This window comes from Eucyclogobius newberryi, unplaced genomic scaffold, assembly GCF_026437365.1.
Source record: "Eucyclogobius newberryi isolate DKJ021-1_F unplaced genomic scaffold, fEucNew1.0.hap1 SCAF_7, whole genome shotgun sequence".
Classification (NCBI taxonomy): domain Eukaryota; kingdom Metazoa; phylum Chordata; class Actinopteri; order Gobiiformes; family Gobiidae; genus Eucyclogobius; species Eucyclogobius newberryi.
The window spans coordinates 25064547-25079125 of record NW_027316389.1 but is presented as its reverse complement, the minus strand read 5'-3'; the positions used below and the strand labels follow the sequence as shown (position 1 = coordinate 25079125).

The window sequence follows — 14579 nt, the reverse complement described above, 5'->3', positions numbered from 1 at the left end:
CCCGCAACATGACCCCCCCCGCAACATGACGTCATGAAGCATCCACGAAAAGAATGATTGTGCATTAGATTCCTTTCTGCTTTAAACTAATGGGCTTTGAAGACAATGAAAGATGAACGCAGTGGTACGAGTCAGCGCCGGTTGTTGTGTCTGTCTAAAGTCTAAAGAATAAAGTAGATGGCGGTAAATGCACCTTTGCAGTTCGCTGCCAGCCACCATTAAAAGCAACAACAACAAAAACAACTGTCTAAAGAGTCTTAAGAAGAAAGTAGTAGTCGGTAAATGCACCTTTGGCTGCCAGCCGTCATTAAAAGCAGCAGCAGCAGCAGCAGCAGCAGCAGCAGCAACAACAACAACAACAACAACAACAACAACAACAATAAGAGCAACCAGTCGTGAACCTGCAGTGTTAAAAGTAATCCACAGTGACGAGAAGGAACCCAAGTGAGTCTTCTCCTTGAAGCGCCATATTTACAGCAGTGAAGCGCCAGTTTTTTGTTGTTGTTGTTGTTTTTGTTGTTGTTTTAACATCACACACTGTAAGAGCAAAATAAAAAACATGGCTGAATAATCTTACAACTGTTTGGTTGAGGAAATCAAACAATAAATGTAAATGAATACATCATATCCATAAAAAAGTGCAGAGAGAGCAGGGGGTTCATATTCAGCTCGAGTTCAGAAAGTCCAAGGGGATTTCACACATACATTGTTTGGGCTTTAGGCCCATTCATACATTTCAAAGATTTTATATATCATTTTAGCTATTTTTTTAAAGAAGGCAAAGTTTGGGGGCACACTTTTGTATTTTGTATTTGTGGATAAAAAAAACTAGCATGACACAAAATTGAGTTTGTACAGAGTTCCTCTTTTTAATATTTAATTAATATACCAAAGATTATGCCATCCCTTGTTAATGAGATTGATGAGAATGGAAATGGAAATTATCCAGTGTTTTATTTCCAACCTGAAAAAATGGACTGCAGCACAATAGAAAAATAGATGATCAGCGCTTTCAACGTCTTCCTCACAGAAAGTACAAGTGTTTTCTCGAATTTTGAATCGTATCTAAAGTAATTCACTGGAAGGGTAGACATTATTCATTATTTTGTTGTGCATTTCTTTTACTTTAGAATTGACAGGAAACGCCACGTACATAGTTCAAAGTTTTGTTACAGTCTTATTGAATTTATTAAGAATATTATTTTGTTTTGCAAGCCTGGTAAAGTTAGTGCACTTACACAAGTGAAAGCAGTTCTGCGCTGTCCCAGAGGCTGTGGGGGGCATACTTTATCTCCTAAGGGGGGTGCATTAGAAAAAGTTTGAGAAAAGTTTTTTTTAACTTGTGCATATTTGGTCCGCTAAAAGAGTTCATGAAAGCCGCATAAACCATCAATATTCTCCAGATGCAAAGTTCAACTCGCTGAAATTCGCAACTTGGATCTGGCAACCGTTTGAAACAGCCGCGTCCTCCAGTTGCGCTCTGGGTGCAGAGAACTTCAGTGAAGCTTTTGTTGTCATCTCATTCCAGAAAGGATCATAGTGTTGATTCATTAAATTGCAGAGGTTTTTGATGTTTTTTACAGAGAGAAACGACTGTCATGGCAGCATCTGAACTTTACTCCAAGGTAGGACAGTTTATTGCACCATTTTGTGGTTTTCTTTGCAACTGTCTGCTTGTTACAAATGTTGTAATTGCGGTGTTCACATTTAGCTTAACTGACAAGTCACGACAATTATCAGATGATATTTAGGCTTATTAATATGTTTTGACGTATTCAGGCTGACCCAAATACCCATGTCCATCCAGATATTACACGCACATGACATCTGTGTGACTGTGAAGCGTTGCTCCTGGACCCTTCTCCACTTCTCTGTCATTCTTCTCTTACTTTTCTTGTCGTGGCTGACAGCTCTGCCTCTGACATATCCCCCTTTTGTGTTAAACAGTTTGCCCGTGTCTGGCTGCCCGATGCCGCAGAAGTGTGGAAGCCAGCGGAGATTTTGAGGCACTACACCCCAGGCGACGAAACACTCTCCCTGCAACTGGAAGATGGCACAGTGAGACTCGCACACACAGTCACAGAGCAACTGAGGCAGAAATGAATGTGTCACGCACATACTTCATTTGCAACAGTGTCCTCTACAGTACTGTTATGTTGTGGTCTGCCATAGAAAGCTCCCTGTTTTTCATGCACGCACAGTGCATAAACCCACGTCTAATTTCTACAAGTGTGCACTTGAAGTAGTTAGTGACTGGTCCACAATATACAGTGTTAAAGCGTTTTACCCTGGGTTGTTGCTGCCTGTAAGAGAGCTGTCGAGTTTGGGCATGTAGTGCAGGTTCTCCAAGAGAGCTCAAGTATTTTACCTAAGGTATTTCTCTAATCATATTCAGTTTGTTTGCTTTGGGGTATATCTGCCATTGTATAAATCAGCCAGGCCAACTACATCTATTAAATGTTCTCAATGTTGTTCACTGACAATGGCAATAAACCTTTTCTGATTCTGATTAGGCAGAAACTTATTCGAATAAGATGTAATTTATATTGGCTCAATGTGCTTTACAATGTATTATTCATTCAGTCCATACTCGTGGTGGATAAGCTTTTACTGTAGTCACATCTGCCTGGGGCAATCTGATGAAAGTAAGGCCGTCAATCTGCGCCATCGGCTCGTGCAACCACCACCATTCACTCCCTCACACCCCTTGTTCAAACATAAGGGGTGGGTGAAGTGTGAAGACCCAACCCTGCTTAACTTTGAGCTCATTCTCAATGTAGTAGGGCCACAGGTCATAGGTTAATGTTAATGTCTTTGCAGTTATTGGAATATATACTTGGACCTGAAACTATGGACCTGCCACCACTCAGAAATCCCGATATCCTGGTGGGAGAAAATGACCTGACTTGTCTGAGCTACCTTCATGAGCCGGCGGTCCTCCACAATCTGAAAGTGCGCTTTGTCGACTCCAAGTTGATCTACACTTACTGCGGTAACAAGCCTCATCTCTGACTCACACTATCAGTCACTGTAGACTTTGGAGCAGTACTTAGTGTTCGCGTTGACATAATCTAAATGATGTGGCCTTTTGCTGCACTTAAAGTGATTCCTACAACTATTTGTATGAGTCTTATGTTGGAGTCTCCTTCTTAGGAGGCTACAAGTCACTATCATCTGAATAAAAGGAAAGGGTTAAAACAATACTCTATTACTTCATTAACCATTTAGAATAAACAATGTTACTGAATTCTACAGTTCAAATGTACACTGTCTAATATATGACAATGTACTGTTATAAATACTCCTGTTTCATGCTGTCATGTTGAATAAAGCCTATGAGCCAAAAAATGAAATGAATGAATGAATGAAACCTGCCCTTCTCACCACTTGTTCCCTTAATTATGTTTAGGTATTGTTCTGGTTGCTATCAATCCTTTCGAGAGCTTACCCATCTATGAAGCTGATATCATCAATGCGTACAGTGGACAGAACATGGGGGACATGGACCCTCATGTTTTTGCTGTAGCAGAGGAAGCTTTCAAGCAAATGGCCAGGTATCATTTTATCACAAACATAAGTAAATGAAGTTGCAGTAAGTCTCTGATCCATGTTTTGGATTTTTTAGAGAGGAAAGAAACCAGTCCATCATAGTGAGTGGTGAGTCCGGTGCTGGGAAAACTGTCTCGGCTAAATACACCATGCGTTACTTTGCCACTGTAAGCTCTTCAACTGGAAAGACCAATGTGGAGGAAAAAGTTCTGGCATCTAACCCCATCATGGAGGTAAAATTATTCAAATAATATGAAGAAAAATCAGACACGGAATTTTTACTATTTATACATTTTATCCCTTGTAATTCTTCTTGTAATTCAGGCTTTTGGAAATGCCAAGACAACAAGGAATGACAACAGCAGCCGCTTTGGGAAGTATATTGAGATTGGATTTGACATAAAGCGCCGCATAACAGGAGCCAACATGAGAACCTATTTATTGGAAAAGTCTAGAGTTGTGTTTCAGGTATACAATATTTTTCATTCATTTTATATGTTTACAATATAATGAATCATTTTATTTTACCGACACTGTATGTATGTAGTCTCAAGAAGAAAGAAACTATCACGTCTTCTATCAGCTGTGTGCCTCATCACATTTACCAGAATTCAAAAACTTCAAATTAGGTAAGATTGCCTTTTCAGTCGACTAATCAGTGATTTTTTAAAGATTATTTTCATCATACATTGAGGCATTATTAATAAATATTGATTATAATATTTGTATGTGATGCCACTATCTTTGTTATAAAAAAGTATTTTACATGCATTTAGAGGCTGCACTGTCCACGTATGATTATCAAGATAAGACTACACTATTTTTGGAGTTGACTAGTCACATTGGTTGATTAATCCTTGCAGCCCTAGTATATGTGTTTAATAATAGTCCTGGTTTTAGGTGATGCAGATGACTTTCACTATACAAACCAAGGTCAAAATCCAGTCATTGCCGGAGTGGATGATGCCAAGGAGATGATGAACACTAGGAAAGCATTCTTGTTACTGGGTGAGTTCAAAATGCCTTTGTTTCTATTTAATAACAATGGTTTTCTGTATAACTTCTCAATTATTATTGCAGGAATTGATGTAGCGCACCAAATGGCCATTTACCAAATTCTAGCGGCACTTCTTCATCTCAGTAATGTTGAAATAAAAGAAGAGTCCACAGACAGCAGCATCATTGTGGTAAATATTAGCAAATAAAGTGATTAAACTGTACCCACGTTACTGAGGGCTTCCTCTTCTCCCCAGCCAAATGCACATCTACACATATTTTCCGAGTTGCTGGGAGTGTCCTGTGAAGAGATGACCCACTGGTTGTGCCACAGAAAAATCAAAACCACAGCAGAAACCTTCGTCAAATCTCTCTCTAAAATAAGTGCAACCAACGGCCGAGATGCTCTGGCCAAACACATCTACACCAGACTCTTTAAATGGATTGTGGACAAAGTTAACAACATGCTGGAATCTACAGCTAAATATTACTTCATTGGAGTGTTGGATATTTATGGGTATTTATTATCAGCGGTCTTAATGTTTTGCCACATCGGTTTAGTTTCAGAGCACTGTTTGATGGACAATGGTTTAAATTATGTTGTTTTATGTAGGTTTGAAACATTTGACATGAACAATTTTGAGCAATTTTGCATTAACTATGCAAATGAAACACTCCAGCAACAGTTCAATCAGGTATATGTCGTTTCTTGCTCAACAATGTGCTCATATCTGTGCCATTACGTTAATATTTGGAATTGGCCATTTTTAGCATGTCTTCAAACTGGAGCAGGCCGAGTACATGAAGGAGGAAATTCCATGGACAATCATTGAGTTCTATGACAATCAGCCCTGTATAAACCTGATTGAAGCCAAACTGGGCATCCTGGACCTTCTGGATGAAGAGTGCAAAGTAAAGAAAAATAATTTATATTTCTTGGTTTGCTTTCCACTGGAAGAGAGCTATGTTTAGAGGTTACACATCTGTCCATGACTAACTGATGTGTCAGCATTTTTCCCTCTTCATAGATGCCAAAAGGCTCTGACTACACTTGGGCCCAGAAAATGTTCAACAATTTCCAGAATATAAACCCACACTTTGAGAAACCTCGATTGTCCAACAGTGCATTCATCATTCACCATTTTGCAGACAAGGTACTTAAACACAATTGAATGTACCGAGTATGAAATCTGTATAGAATTTGAGGTCAGGAAGTTTCTGTGCTCATGTGTGGTGGGTGTTTCCAGCTTTTCTCTCTAAGCTGGAAAATGAATAAATAGGTGCTTGACTCATACATTCCATCCAAAGGCAAAAGGAGAACAACACTAGAAAGTTTTGTGTTCACGCTGTAAATGATGTCATATTGTTCAAAATGAGAAGACTAAAAGTGACATGCTTTTCCTTGATTAGTAAAATACTTAATATATAGTAATGGTATGTCTGTTTAGAATGTTGCCTCTGATTTTTCTCAGGTGGAGTACAACTGCAATGGATTCTTGGAGAAAAACAAGGACACAGTAAATGAGGAGCAGATAGACGTCTTGAAAAAGAGTCAGGTGAAGGAAACATTAACTTTGATTTGTGCTGTAACTTCCTGTGCCAGCCAAATACAGGTTACAATTGTTCAGCTTCAACTATCAAAGGAAATGAAACACAATATGGGAAACAAGAGCAGTGCCATCTACTGGATATTTCTGATGCTGCTTTTTTAAAATGTATTTTTCTAATTGTAGTTTGGAGTTTTGCTGAAACTATTTGAATATGATGCGAAAGCAGCAGACACAAACAAGAAGCAATCTAGACAAAGTCCCAACGTGACTAAGAAAACCGTTGGACAGCAAGTAAGAACATAAAGAATTTTCATAACAATACATTATTATTAATCTTATTTTTCTTGCATTTGTGCAGTTTCGCCAGTCTCTGCATTTACTGGTGGACACATTAAATCATACTAGTCCTCATTATGTGCGGTGCATCAAGCCAAATGACCATAGAGCTCCATTTACGTAAGAACAACCACTGTGTTTATAATAAGCCTACGGTATATAAATGCACATCCTGCTTCAGCAACTAACTTTCTGTTTGCCGTTGTAAAGACTGGACCCCTTTAGAGCAGTTCAGCAGCTGCGAGCTTGTGGCATCCTGGAAACTGTCCGGATCTCGGCTACAGGTTTTCCATCAAGGTACAATAACCTATAAACAATGGTATGGTATTTATTTATACAGGGACACTGTACAATAGACAGTGGCCAAAAGAAAAGATGCATTGTACCAGTTTGTAGGGAAACCACCTGTAGTCACTGGGTAGTTTGATGTAACAAATATAAAAGTATATAGATACATGACCACATCGCCATACATTATCACTCTTAATGTACAAACAATTTCATGTCAAAGCTTCCCACATTGGACCAGCCATTTATAAAACGGTTAAGACCTGCCCTCCATTTACACACCAGAACGTTCAAGCTCTTCATTTCACACACATTCATCTCTCACTCTTCACACATGAGTACAAATTTGACACACATGAGTACGCATTTATAGTACAAGGCGTGTTAAGTTCAACATGTATCCATATTGTAGATGGACTTATCAAGAATTTTTTGTTCGGTACCGGGTCCTGTTGAAGCAGAAAGATGTCCTTCCCGATTGGAAACAGACTTGCAAAAATCTTTTAGAGAAATGCATTCAGGTATGTTTAAACTGAAATTTAAAGCAAATTTACGGCTATATGAAGTTTTCTATCGGTTCATTCTTTGACAGGATAAGAATGAATATCAGTTTGGCAAGAATAAGATCTTCTTCAGAGCTGGTCAGGTTGCTCTCCTGGAAAAGCTTCGCTCTGATAAATTACGGCAGTCCTGTGTGTGCATCCAGAAGACGATCCGCTGCTGGCTCGCTCGCACCAAGTACCTGAGGATGCGAGCGGCTGCTATCGTCATTCAAAAACATGTGCGGGGGTACCAAGAGCGCTGGTCAGTGGAGTAACAGAAAGCATGGGGGATTTTAGATGTAGAAAATGTAACCCACATACTGTATCTCCCCTGTCAGTTATGTCATGTTCCTTCGACACACTCTGGCCAGTTTGGTTCTCCAGCGAAATGTGCGAATGTGGCTACAGAGGAGGCGATACCTGCGGATTCGCTCGGCTGCCATCACCATCCAGTGCAACCTGAGAGCATATATGGCCCGAATGAAATACACCAAGGTAATGTGTAACTGATATGCCTAGAATCATTTGGTTAATCAGTTATGTTTATTGTGAAATTTGCTTAGTTTGAATATTTAAATGTATTTTAAATCTGATTACCCTCTGTTAGCTCAATTTCTTAAACTGCTTTCTTTTTCCACAGCTGATCTATGAGCGATCAGCCATCACCATACAGAGGTGGGTGAGAGGCTGGCTGGTGAGGAAACAGTATAAACACACTGTGAGAGCAGTTATCCTGCTACAGAGCTGTGTGCGGCGCATGAAGGCCAAGAGAGCGCTAAAGACGCTGAAAGCAGAGGCTCGCTCTGTGGACCACTTTAAGAAACTGAACTTTGGCATGGAGAACAAAATAATGAATCTCCAGCTCAAGATCAATCAGCAGGTGAGTTTTAGAGCCTTCTCTGTGAATCCCTCACATCCTGTTCTATGTTATTCTGGAAATGATTGGGTCATTGGGAGTTGTCATATCACATGAACTGCATGTCTGCCCTGCAGCAAAAGGAGAACAGAATGCTCAGTGAGAGGTTTAGTGCAGCAGAGAGGACACAGACTTTTGAAAGAGAAAAACAAAACAAGAACTGGGAAAGCCTGCAAAGATCAGAAGAGGAGGCTCGAGCTAAAGCTGAAGCTGTCCCATCACTGTTGGAGAGACTCTCCTTCCTTCAGGAGAAGTTGGAGGACACACAAAAGGAGAACGAGCTGTTAGAAGAACGGGCAAAACTCTATGTGGACAAAACTCAAAAGGTCAGGCTCTCACTACTTTTTTCAGTTGATGCAAGATCCCTGCAAGATTAATACATTTCTTTTTTTAAACTATTTTACCAGCTGGTTGAGGATCTGAATATGAAAAATTATGACATAACTAAAGAGAACACTGACATGCAGAAGCTGATCTCGGAACAAGCCCAAAAGTTAGCAGGTAAGACTTAAGTTTCCATTAACTATTCATGGTGCCATCTTCTATGTTTTTTATTTGTCCGTTTTAGAGGTTAATTCCAATTTTGGGGACAAAAAGCAATTGGAGATGGATTTGAGTGAGGAGCGCTCCCGTTACCAGAGTCTTCTGTCCGATCACTTGGAGCTGGAGGGGCAACACAGAGATTTGAAAGAGAAGATACAAATCATGGTTAGGAATTTAACTTTACCCACACATTTAAACTTTTTCTTTTGTGGCATAACGTTTGTATCCTGTGTCAGAAGGGGGCAAAATCCATCCACAAAAGAAGTGACTCCAACTATAGCAGTAATTCATCAGAGTTTAGTCAAAGTGTGGGGTCCACTGATGCTGAGGATAACTCAAGCCAAAGTCAGGTATTATATTTTACTTGTGTGTCTTTGTATTCTGCAGCTACATTTACTATGAATCTCTGCTTTTTGTTCATTTTGCTAGCGAGAGTCAACAGTAGACCTGCCACTTATGCTCAAGCTGCAAAGGAGAGTAAAAGAGTTAGAACTTGAGAAACAGTCTCTTTCATATCAACTTGAAAACAGAGAAGAAACAGTACATGTACGTCAAAACACAATATTTTAAACACATTTAGTACAACATAAAAACTCACAACACATGTGTGCTTGATGTTTTTAAAGCTGGTAGAAGAGGAAAGAACTGCAGGCAGGACAGAGCTGGATTTAGAAACATTGAAGGTATATATTGATACTTGAGTTACTTGTATATATGAAAAATTGTATCAGACTTTATATTCTTTATATTTACTAAACAGAGACAGGAACTTGAGTATGAAAATAAGAAGCTGAAACTGGATTTGAAGGACTTGCGTAAATCTCTGTCTGGTGAAAACCTTGATTTGATGCCTCCGGCGCCGGGATCCAAGACATATAATGTTCTTTTGGATCAGCTCTCTACATCTTCCGAGGAGCTGGAGATGAGGAAAGAGGAAGTGCTGCTTCTCCGGTCACATATGGTTCGCCAAGAGGCTCTTAAACACAGGGTACAAATACATTTGTTTGTATTTTTGAATTGTGGCTGCATGAAGTTGGAAATATGGGGTTTTGGGGGGATGCACCCTGGACAATGACATTCACAAAACTAATATTCCTACATTGATTTACTAAAACAATCATTGACATTCATGTTTATTTAAAAAAATAAAAAGTTGTAAAAAGAGCAAAGGTGTAGCCTGTGCAACCCACTGGACAGTCTTGATTCGAATATATATTTTTATTTTTTTAGGATTCTGACCTGGGTGATAGTGTTAGACTAAATCTGACTGAGGTGCCTTCCCATCAAGAAACTGGCAGGTAAAACTTCCTTCCTCTGTCCATTTCTAATGACTAATATACAGTAGTATGTATGTATAAGTGATACCATTATGGTACACAGGTCTAAAAATATCCATACACTAAATGAAGATGGAGAACTATGGTTAGCCTATGAAGGTTTAAAGGAAACTAACAGGTAAAAAGCACATAGCACATTTGTGGATAAAAAGGCTAAGCTCAACATGTGATTTGATATTTCAGGCTGTTGGAGAGGCAATTGCATGAGAAGGAGCGCACACACGCTGGAGAGTGTAGGCGTCTCCGAGAGGAGCTGAGCCAACTGAAGGAGGACAGGGCCGAACAGCAGAAGTTTTTAGCTCAAAGCCTTCAACTTCCTGAGGCTGCTCGGATTGATGCAGGTCTCAAGCATGAGCTTGCTCAGCTTACCAATGAAAACCTGGTAAGTTGCTTTTTATTTTATTTGAAAATACCCTTTTCTGTTTGGATGTGATTATACTGTAATGTGATAATTGTCACTCACAAAAAAACAACAACTCTTTCGAAGGGTGTGTCCAGGTCATGTGGGGGACCTGGAACAACAAATACTTAAAGTTTTTGTGGCTAAGTCAGAGTCAAATCTATGTTTATGCAATTGTGTTGTAATGTGATGTAAATTAAACTTTTTTGTATTTATTTAGGAACTTATGGAGGCGCAAGAAAGGCAGGACAAATTACTTCAAAAGTTAATGAAACAACTTAAATTTTACATGAATAAAGTGGAAGAACATGAAGGTAAAGTAACTGTATGCACACATAAATAATGTTAATTGGAAAATGTTATTGCATTGAAAAAATTGATTTTTTTATTCTGTAGCTAGTATTCAGCTAAAGGAGAGGACTTCAGCAATAACTCCTCCAGCCTTAAACGTAACTATCACTCGCAAAGAGAAAGAATACCAGGGCATGTTGAAGTACAAGCAGGGGGATGAGACACGGCTGCTAAAGAACTTAGTCACTGGTACGGCTGAAAAGCATATATAATGCTATTATGATATTATATTAAACTATTTGCATGAGTGGTATGCTTTTATCTCTTCAGATCTGAAGCCTCGTGGTGTTGCGGTCAGTCTTATTCCTGGTCTTCCCGCCTATATTATTTTCATGTGCCTTCGATATGCGGACAATGTCAACAATGATCAGAGGGTCGCAGCACTGCTCAATACCACAATCAGCAGCATCAAATCCGTTATCAAGGTGATTAGAATGAAAAACAAACGACAACTTCATTTTCAGTGTATTATTTATTATTAACTTTTGCTCTATTTCAGAAAAGAAGATGTGACTTTGAAGTAGTTTCTTTCTGGCTGTCAAACACCTGTCGATTATTGCACTGTTTAAAGCAATACAGTGGAGAAAAGGTAAAATGCTCATTATTGTATTTTAGGGTGGTAAACATTGGTCCTGGTTTTTAGCCCAGTTTATTTCTAATGGAGACTTACTGTGGCCCGGTTCAAGTCATGGCTTAGTCCTGGTATGGTTCAGGTTTTAGTCCTTGTGCAAGTGTAAATGCATACTGATATTAGAATGAACCAGTTTGTCTGTAAAGAGGACATGGGACATTTTTGTTTGCTCCTGCTGCATATTTATAACTTTCTGATTGATGCACTTATTCATTTCGTCAACTCTGCACAGTATTCTGCACGTAAGGTTTGAATCCTAGTTCTTAATTGTTATGATTAAATTATGATTCCTGTTTAGATCTACACTGAGCAAAACACACCCAAACAGAACGACCACGGCCTGAGTAACTTCGAGCTGACAGGGTACCAGCAGGTTTTTGAGGACCTCGCCATCCAGATCTACCGCCAGCTCATCAAATGCATGGAGGATATAATGCAGTCTCTTATTGGTTTGTATCTTCCCTACCTCATTAAGTACAATTTAATCAACTTTAAAACATTAAAGGCAGTGTGGACGATTTTTCGGCAATTTGAGAACGCAGGCGGAAGTGCGCATGTGCACTCCCCCGTGCGGACCGATACAACACACACGTGCGTTTGTTTATTAGCGCAACGGAGCGCATCGCATTGCTCGTCTCCCGTAGATTTCTGTCCACTTCTGCATCAGCTCGAACTGTCTTTCTCTGTCTTCATTTTGCCCCGTACACTGAGGGAACTATATTATGATAGATCCATGCGCTTAGGCACGCGGAAACGTGGGGACGAGCCTGACGCGGCTGCAGGTGAGCGATAGGTGCGTTTTATGATTGATACGTGGCAGGACAATTGATTTATCCACGCCACGAGGAAATATGATAAAGAAATTTGCTGAAAAAAATTGTCCATACCACCTTTAACTTTTGGTTAGCTTGGTTACATGCTATTACAGGTTGTTACGGTGCATTACATAGCACCTGATCAGGTAAGCGTACTGTAAATTTAAAAAAATGTTTTTACACAGTTGCTGGTATGCTGGAGCATGAGAACGTCCAGGGCGTGCTCGGGTCCAAACCAACTGGTTTTAGGAAAAAGAGCACTAGTTGTGCTACAGATGGAACGGCTTCAATGGAGGCTCTGCTACAGCGACTCAGCCTTTTCTTCTCCACGATGAGTCAGCACGGCATGGACCTACCGCTCATCAAACAGGTGGTCCGACAGCAGTTCTACATCATCTGCGCCATCACACTCAACCACCTGCTGCTGCGCAAAGACATGTGCTCCTGGAGTAAAGGACTGCAGATCAGGTATACAGAAATGTGAAACTTCACTTTATTGTTTATGGGATTAAAATGGTTATGACTGAAATGTAAGTCAGGTCTTTACAACAACAGCTTTGCAAAAACGTGCAATAGGCCTCCTGTTGCATGCATCGTGTCATAAGTGGCTTCTGCTTCATACAGGGCAGCGTATGAAGTATGTAATTTGTTGTCAAAAATTACATTTACAGGGACTAACAGTGATTAGGATAGAATAGCAGAAAATGTCCTTGGTAATTTGACACTAAAATTGCTATAGAATTAAAGCAATGACATCATCACATTTTTCCTGGTTTGAGCCAATCTTAATCCTGGTGTAGACTTGGTTTGGTCCCGCTACAGACCTGTCTTGTCCTGGTTTACTTTCAGGTTTAATCCCAATTAAGTCTCCATTTTTACGTGGTCTGTTAGTGCACACGAAACATTGTATGGACAGGGCCACAATATTTACAAATTGAAAAAAGCGTTTGTGCTCAACATCATAAATCTTGCCTGATATGCGCCCTATATGTAGGGTGTACTGTCAATTCAACTTGTATACTGTATTAGCCCATCAAATCACAGGGCTATGCAACTTTCGGTGTTTCCAGGTACAATGTCTGGCAGCTGGAGGAGTGGCTGGCTGAGAAGGATATGGCTGACAGCGGTGCAAAAGAGATGATGGAGCCCCTCGTTCAGGCTGCACAGCTTTTACAGATCAATAAGAAGACAGAAGAGGACGCACAGACTGTTTACAACACGTGTACTGAACTCACACCAGCTCAGGTCTGCAGTAGTAATTGTGCTTTTGCTGTACTTTACCTCACCTGTTTTGTTATGTATTTTTTACATTTATTATTTTGAAGAGGTTGAACAGTGTTTCTTTTATTTTTTATTTTTTTCATAGATTGTGAAGATTTTGACATTGTACACACCAATTATTGAATTTGAAGAGCGAGTGTCAACTTCCTTTATAGACAAAATGAAAGTAAGTACCAAGAGTTTGTGTTTCTTATGTATTTTCACCAGCCGAATAACTTATTTTTATTTTATCCGTAGGATTTACTGAAAGACAGAGACAAGTCACCCACTTTGATGATGGACACAAAGAAGATTTTCAACGTTACTATCCAATTCACTGCTTCCTCTGTGGCCTTTGACGCTATTCAGATCCCCACCAGTCTCAACCTGGGCTTTCTCACACGCATCTAGACTGTTACTTTAGAAATGTGTCTGAAACAAAACTACCTTAATTTCAATTCAACTGCTGATAATTTGTCTTCTCTTTATTTGAGTTTTGTTTTATGATGCTTTGCTGTTTGTACAGTAGGGGTAGTGTAACGGTGTACTGTTGATAGTAGTGTGGTGTCTATTTTTCACTTGTATTATTTTAAGAATTCTGTTTTATTGCTACATTTTCAAATGAGATTTTGTAATGAAACGGAATGATATTTGTGATATTTGTTTGTGTGTTCTGTTTTATTACGTCTGGAATCTCCCTCAAGTAAAGTTACTCATTTATTAAAACATTAACATTTATAAAGTTTGAAGAAGTGTCTAGTTGGAATACCGGGCAGTTTATAAATGTGTTTTACTACCCTAAATTTATTATTATTATTATTATTATTCCAATGAGGCATTTATTAAAAAATAGGGCCAATAAAACCTACTAATGCATCTGTGATTCCTCCTGTTTACATAATAAAGCCGTATATGTGATGGTCCCATTTCCAGAGCACTTGAGACATAACAGGAAAGTTTGCATCCGGTTTCTATCGGCGACACGAGCCTTGATCAAACGCACTCTGAGTCAAGCTGCTGTCACAAGACGTAGAGGCGGGGCTTCGACAAAGTCCGCACAGGTGA

At 39.5% G+C, this 14579-nt stretch overlaps 1 protein-coding gene across 1 annotated transcript; it reads left to right on the top strand.

The window, feature by feature from the left end:
- The first annotated feature begins 1484 nt into the window (after nucleotides 1-1484).
- LOC140349500 (unconventional myosin-Va-like) lies at nucleotides 1485-14060 on the top strand. The gene is given in 40 exon segments (XM_072435858.1): nucleotides 1485-1499; nucleotides 1586-1625; nucleotides 1948-2058; nucleotides 2821-2992; nucleotides 3410-3554; nucleotides 3626-3782; nucleotides 3874-4017; nucleotides 4097-4178; nucleotides 4450-4557; nucleotides 4630-5062; nucleotides 5159-5240; nucleotides 5317-5457; nucleotides 5574-5699; nucleotides 6018-6101; nucleotides 6279-6386; nucleotides 6454-6551; nucleotides 6642-6728; nucleotides 7132-7240; nucleotides 7312-7523; nucleotides 7600-7756; nucleotides 7902-8141; nucleotides 8255-8503; nucleotides 8585-8678; nucleotides 8746-8885; nucleotides 8957-9070; nucleotides 9150-9266; nucleotides 9347-9403; nucleotides 9481-9708; nucleotides 9951-10018; nucleotides 10101-10175; nucleotides 10241-10439; nucleotides 10678-10771; nucleotides 10854-10997; nucleotides 11079-11233; nucleotides 11308-11397; nucleotides 11738-11888; nucleotides 12440-12722; nucleotides 13325-13499; nucleotides 13621-13701; nucleotides 13773-14060. Coding segments are annotated over 39 exon segments (5490 nt in total). The 5' UTR covers nucleotides 1485-1499; nucleotides 1586-1598; the 3' UTR covers nucleotides 13926-14060.
- Nucleotides 14061-14579: the final 519 nt, after the last annotated feature.